We start from the raw sequence: 6936 nt of genomic DNA, 5'->3' as shown, positions 1-6936 counted from the left end.
CGTTGACAAGTACACGTGTTGGATGTCAGATGAGCTGTGATCAGGCTCAGCTGCACTGCATTCCATGGCTGAATACTCATCATAGCTCAGTGTTCATGGTCAGATATATAAAATGTTACATCAGGAGGAGTCAACGTTTTCAAGAGGAGAGAAAACAGCAATAATGTAATTGATGACTTGATGTATTTATTCAGACATGCAAATTCTCAAAATAACACCCCAGAGGAACTGTCAGAATAATTTGAACCATGATCTCACGTTTATTATTTAATGCCAGCCTGGTTCTTTGCAAATTGTTCACAATTTTCAAAAGCTATAGAGTAAGACTCTCAACTCTCTGGTTCACTTATTGGAAAAAATCAAGTTTCCCTTTTTTGTTCAAAAGCACACAGTAAAATTATATTAAACGTGAGCCTACCTACTTAAGCCATGATGAATTATGGAAATGGGTCACTGATAGCTCCCTTCCTCCAAAAAAAAGTGTGCAAATTCTATCAGAGCTACAAAATGGCTTTTTTACTTTGTTTCATCATACAATTTAATGTAATCATTTCCACAAATCATAATCGTCAACTGAAAAATAACACTGTACCCCTCAGGCTTCAAAAGTCAAACGCGCCATATTCACCGTGCAACTCTGCTCTTATCTGTATCCTGCAGTTCATCCCACTTATGACCCTTCAAGAACTTCAAAGGAATCAAAGTGTTCATAAAATCTCCAGTCTACTTCATTGAGCAGGTTAAGTACAAGCCAAAGTTATTCACGCACCATTCATCAGGTACTCATTAAATACTTTGGAAATGCACTATTAACTATGACAGTGCGATCACAGTTGCTGAATATAGAGCTACAAAAATTTTAATTTTTTTTTAAAAAGTCTGCTTGCAGCATGTACCTCTAACCATGCTTAAAGCTTCTAATTATATATAAATATAATACGTCAGTCAATCTAATTATTATTTCATGCCTACAAAACGTCTAGCAAAAACAACCTCCCCATCTTGCCATGGTTGTGTCTAATACTGTAAAGATGATGTGGCCACAAATTCATTAGATCCCTTCTTACAAAATGTCTCCAGACCTGCTTGTGAGAACATTACATTCGGTTTCTCTGTAAATGCATATCATTTCCTGCTTAAGCTGTCAACTTCAAACATAAAGCCATCGCCTACATTGTTTTAAGGCTTTAACATTGCTGCAGTATCACGGCAGGTTACAGTGACACACTGCTTCATACAGTTCCCTTACATGGGCATTTGCCACCTCCATGCATTGTTTATTGAAACTCTACTGTATTAGACAATTGTTGATCTTCATCCTCACAAAGTTCTGCTGGATGCGAAAACTCAATTTTGCCAGCGTGAGAGCCATTTTGCTCACATCGATGTTCACCTGTGCCTGGATTTCCAAGTGAACTGCAATCAGTATTCAGAGCTTTCTGCCCCACAAGACCATCTTCAGAATGGAGGGCTAGAACAGAATCATTACCAGCAGGCACATCCACTTGTCCAACCAATTCTTGCGTCGCTCTTGTCTCATTATGGGGCAATTGCTCTCCAGGCCCTTGCACTGCTGTTGCACCAACCTGCTGTCCTTGAGATTTTAGCTGCTGATGACAAAACGGGCACGTTTCTTGCACATATAGCCACTTCTTGAGACAGGCAGAGTGAAAGAAATGGCTGCATGGTGTAATCACAGCTGAATGCATATCCTAAAGAAAAAAAAATTCAATTTGGTAAGTAACAGCATATTAAAATAGGTCAAGATTACTTCGTTGTTTTTCCCTACTTTGTTGTAGTTAAAACAACACTTGCTTGTTCAACCTGTGACTGAACCTAACAGGCCATTCTTCCTGCGTGAACCAAGACTGCAAATGTTAACAGATTATTTGAACAGGGGAACCATTATTTGAGATTGGACTCTTTAAAAATCTAGATTTAACATCCATGTGTTCATTATTATGCAAGCACAAAATGATGACTGACAATTTTAAAATTCTTTCTTGCCCAAGATACTGAGGATATTATTATTGCTCCACAGATACTACAAGACCATAAGTTAAAGGAGCAAATTAGGCCGTTTAGCCCATCAATTCTATGTCACTACTTGTTCATGACTGTTACATTTCTGAACTTATTCTTCTGCCTTCTCCCCATAACCCTTGATTCTCTTACTAATCAAGAACCTATCTGTCTTAAATACACTCAATCACTTGGCCTCCACAGCCTTCTGGGGCAATTAGTTTCACAAATTAACCACTCATAGGCAGAAGAAACTCCTCATTTCAGTTCTAAAGAGTCATCCTTCACACTGAAGCTGTGTCCTCGGTTCCTGGTCTCTCCTACCAGTGGAAATGTCTTCTCCATGTCCACTCTACCCAGGCCTCTCAATATTTTGTACATTTCGATAAGATTCCTCCTCATCCTTCTAAATTCCACTGCATACAGACCCAGAGTCCTTCACTGCTCCTCATATGGACAAGTCCTTCATTCCTGGGATCATTCTTGTAAACCTCCTCTGGACCCTGTCCAACACCAGTACATCTTTCCTTAATTATGGAAAGGAAAACTGCTCACAATATTCCAAATGTGATCTCATGAGAGTCTTATATAGCCTCAGCAGTACATTTCTGCTCTTGCATACTAGCTGTCCTGGAATGAATATGGAAATTGCTTCTGCCTTCGTAACTTTCAACTGAACCTGCTTAAGAGAATCCTGAACTAGAATTTCCAAGTTTCTTTTTGATTCAGATTTCCAAAGCCTTGCCCTGTTTCGAAGATAGTCTACACCTTTATTCTTCTTGCCAAAGAGCATAACCTCTCACTTTCCTACACTATATTCAATCTGCCACTTCTTTGCTCACACCCCCACCCTGTCCAAGCCCTTCTGCAGACTTCCTGCTTCCTCAACCTGTCCCTCCACCTATCTTTGAGTCAACTACAAACACTGCAACAATGTCGTCAGTTCTTTAATATACGTGAATAGTGAACAGTGACTCCTGCAGAGCTCCATTTATCAGCAACTGTCATCCTTAAAAGTTCCCCTTTATCCAACTCTCTGCCTTCTGCCAGTCAGCCAAACCTCTCTCCAGCACTTCCACCAAACATGTGCTCATTTTATTTAGCCACTTCCTGTGCAGCACCTTGTCATAGGCCTTCTGGAAATCCAAATAGACCACATTGGTTGGCTCTCCTTTGACTAACTTGCTCACTATTTCCTCAAAGAATTACCTGATTTGTCAGGGATGACTTCTTCTTGACAAAGCTGTGCTGATTCAGCTCAATTTTACCATGCACTTCAAGTGCTTCACAATCTGATCCTTAATTATAGGGTCTAAAATCTCAAAGACTGACATGCTAACCGGCCTATAATTTCCTGCCTTCTGCCTCCCTCCCTTCTTAAACAGGGATGTTACATTAGCTATTTTCTATTCCTCTGGGAACCTTCCTTGACTAGCGATTCCTGAAGGATCATCACCAATATCTCCATAATCTCCTCAGTTATCTCTTTCAGAATTCTGGAGTGTAGTCTATTCAGCCTACCATGACTGCCATGTTTTTCCAGCAACTTGTTTTTGTTTCAGATTTCCAGCATCTGAGGTTCTTTCTTTTAGTTAACTCAAGTAAACAGCTCTGATGTAAAATCATAAGTACAAACGTTCTTCGACAAATGAAAGACAGAGTCTGAATTACACCTTAAACTCTTGCACGCAATTCTTTGTATCGTCTATTATGAATTTTAAAAACATAATTTTTCTGTCTTCACTTAATATAAAAAGGAAATAGGCACTGAGCACCTAAATACCTGTGACATTATTAGCAATGCACCACAACTTTAGTGGCAATTTGCTCAGAAATGCATCAATTATATTAGCTTTCATCAATCAACATGAAACATTTAAGTTTATCAATTTAGGTGACAACTATATACATTAAAATGGAACTGAAACAGTTTCTGTCCAAAACATAAATGGAGTGTGGATCCTAAGATTAACAGGGATGCCAATGTCATTGTAATGGGGAAATGAAATATTTGTACTGTCCACCAAAAAAATTAAATAATTCACATCTGTCAATCGCCCATTACAAGCTGTACTGCATTAACACAAGATTGGAAAATTGGTCTCCTAGAACGACAGGGCAAAGATGTAGATCCACAATATCCTATGTAATAAGCAGAAACAAGATTCATTGCTCAAACTATAAAGAGATGGAAAGGTCAAATGAAGTCATTCTGACAGCTTGAGAATCACCTGGAATGCAGATATAAGCATTAGAATAGACAGATGCTTACACAGGCCGAGCCAAAAAGAAATGCATAACATACTGATGACAATACTGGGGAACCTATCCTTGTTGTAATTTGTACAGCCAAGGTGGTCTTGGGTCAAATTCTATTGCCGCCTGCTGAGTACCCCAGACTAGAGTCAGGGAAGAATAGAAACCTAAACTTTAGATATTGTTTCTAACCAGTGACTCCATAAATATGAACACAAGACAGTGAAAGGAAAATAAAGGGAGATGACATACAAGATGAGAACAGAATGCCCTTCATAGATGAATAGACTGCAAACTGTCTATATTCACATGTGAAAACTGATAGTTAATAGCATTGCTCTGATACTGAACTTATCTATGGAATGGCAATTCGGACTATTCCAGATAAAGAAGCAGAATGAGTTGCAGTGGGAATTACAGTATTACAAGGAAACTGATGATCTAGCACTGTCCTAAATGAACCTCAAAGTACCAAAATGCAGGCTATGCTTTTAGAAACTCTAAAACCTGTCCTTCAGGTCACCTTCAATAAACAGCCACCTGTGCAATAAAGCCAGTGATTTTCAAAACCAATAGGTTTCTAATTTACATGTAATTCAATAGAACCTGCAACTCAATTAAGCAGCCATCTGCTAACCTGGAAACAGACGCTAGTTTAAAAAAAACTAACTGTTGTGAGAGGAGTATTGCAAATGGAACTTACACCTGGATAAAGAACTCCTCTCAAGCATACTTGTACTCACTGTTTAAAAATGTTTTGTTATGATTATCCTTTCAAAATTCATAAAGAAGACAGCTTGATACATTTCATAGGTTGGTTAATTATAATTGCACAACCAAGGCAGAAACTTGTTTTTCTCAAAATGTTGACTATGTTATATCTGTCAGCATTGGAAACTCTTTTCCAAATAATAAACATGCATTTTCTACTCTCTATGGGTGGAAGACCAAACTTTTTCTGATTATTATTAACAGATTTGATCGAATATTTCTCTTTGATTAGGGTGGTTGCTGTACATTTCAATAACTATTCTGAATCAGTACTAACTAGCATGTTGCCCCAGTTCTTACACTTGTCTGAGAAAGCCAACAATTACACTCACCAACTTTGAACCCAAGCGAAGGCCCATATAATATAAATAAATCATTCAAGTCACTCAAACTGTTACTAAAACAAAACAAAATTACTTCGGGAAAAAAGTTTTGTTTGTATTTAAACTATTTTCATGGCATAAGTGACACTAGAAGGTGATGGAAGGAATTTTATAGCAGTTAGGAATTAGCAGAAGCTAATACACATACAGAACGTGAACTGAACATAAGGACAGCCAACTGCGATCTTTCTGAATGAGAGTTTAGGTACTAAAGCCAGGGTTTAAGTGCTGCACTGGTGCCATGCTACATACCTGGTAACAGATGGAACAAATGTCATTGTGCTCTTCAAGCTGCTCTTTAGTGGCAGTTGGCAGAGAGTTGATCTTATTTGCTGCATCCCTGCGGAGAAGAAAGCTCTTCCATCCCAACTGTGCTCGAAGCCAGACATTGAAGTAGGAATGGACAAAGATGATGGATGAACCCATCCACGTCCACTCCCCTAATATTGTCTCTGCTACTCCATAAGCAACAACACACAAAGCCACCAGGAATTCGAGCAAGCGATATGTGCCATTCACATAGTAGATCACATCGTCAAGGTTTTCCATTGGTTCTTTACTGAATTCCTCCACCATAAAAAGGATATAAATGAAAAGTGTTCCAAGTACCTATTAAAAGTGCAAACTTGTATTAAAGGATGGTTTAGCATGACATCACTGCCGATATATTTTTAAAAAAGCAACTCCAACTCAAGGATTTGTTATTTATGAAAGAAGTATTTTATACTACATGTTGCTATTTGTCATTTGTCAGTTTGGATCATACTACTGTAAAATATTCAGATTTAACTGCATGCAAAATTGAAAATGGAACGTATCCATGTCATCCTGAGAGGGATATTGAATGATGTCCAGTGATGATTTGAATATTTCCATTTTTGTTGCAGAAATGTTAGATACACATTTACTTTTTTCATGACAGACTCCATTTATGGGTCATATTTTTGTTACTCCGAACTATACTACATTATCAACATACACTTTTAAAACCCACTGAAACCCAAGGCAAAAATTGCTCTAAAAGCTCATTGGTTAAGTGTTAGGACCAGAAGGTGTTACTTTTCATTTTAGAAGATGAATGAATCTGTACTATTAGGGTTAATTTAAAAAGACAGAATCACAGATTTACAGCACAGAAACAGACCTTTGGTCCAACTCGTCCATACAGACCAGATATCCTAAATTAATCTAGCCCCATTTTCCAGCACTTGACCCATATCCCTTTATGGGTAATCCAAGATAGTGGACGGGAAAAATTTCTGGCTGTTAGAGCTGCTCCTTTCTTTTAGGTATTTTAGGTGCTGGAGGTGATTTCCTCAAATTCCAGGAGCAGCAATTACTGTTTTATATCCTGTTGCATTGTTTTGGAACTTTGGAAAAAAAAGTCAAAACAACAGCAGTTTAAAAGGGAGAAGAGCAGACAAAGGAAGCACATGGTGAGGACAGTGCAGGAGAGAGAGAGAGAAAACCTGCACAGTTACCGCCTTTGCTGTTTGAATTCGTG

General features: G+C 38.3%; 1 protein-coding gene across 1 annotated transcript in view; it reads right to left on the bottom strand.

The window, feature by feature from the left end:
- Positions 1–237: 237 nt before the first annotated feature.
- rnf145a (ring finger protein 145a) overlaps positions 238–6936 on the bottom strand; it is a 136150-nt gene continuing 129451 nt past the window's right edge. Inside the window, 3 exon segments of the mRNA XM_043703971.2 lie at positions 238–1286; positions 1288–1712; positions 5685–6041. Coding sequence (XP_043559906.2) covers positions 1205–1286; positions 1288–1712; positions 5685–6041 — 864 coding nt within the window. The 3' untranslated portion in view covers positions 238–1204.

Source organism: Chiloscyllium plagiosum, unplaced genomic scaffold, assembly GCF_037043375.1.
Source record: "Chiloscyllium plagiosum isolate Xiang-an unplaced genomic scaffold, Cpla_swu_hap1 HiC_scaffold_16, whole genome shotgun sequence".
In the NCBI taxonomy this organism is placed as follows: domain Eukaryota; kingdom Metazoa; phylum Chordata; class Chondrichthyes; order Orectolobiformes; family Hemiscylliidae; genus Chiloscyllium; species Chiloscyllium plagiosum.
This window is presented reverse-complemented; position numbering and strand designations above follow the sequence as displayed.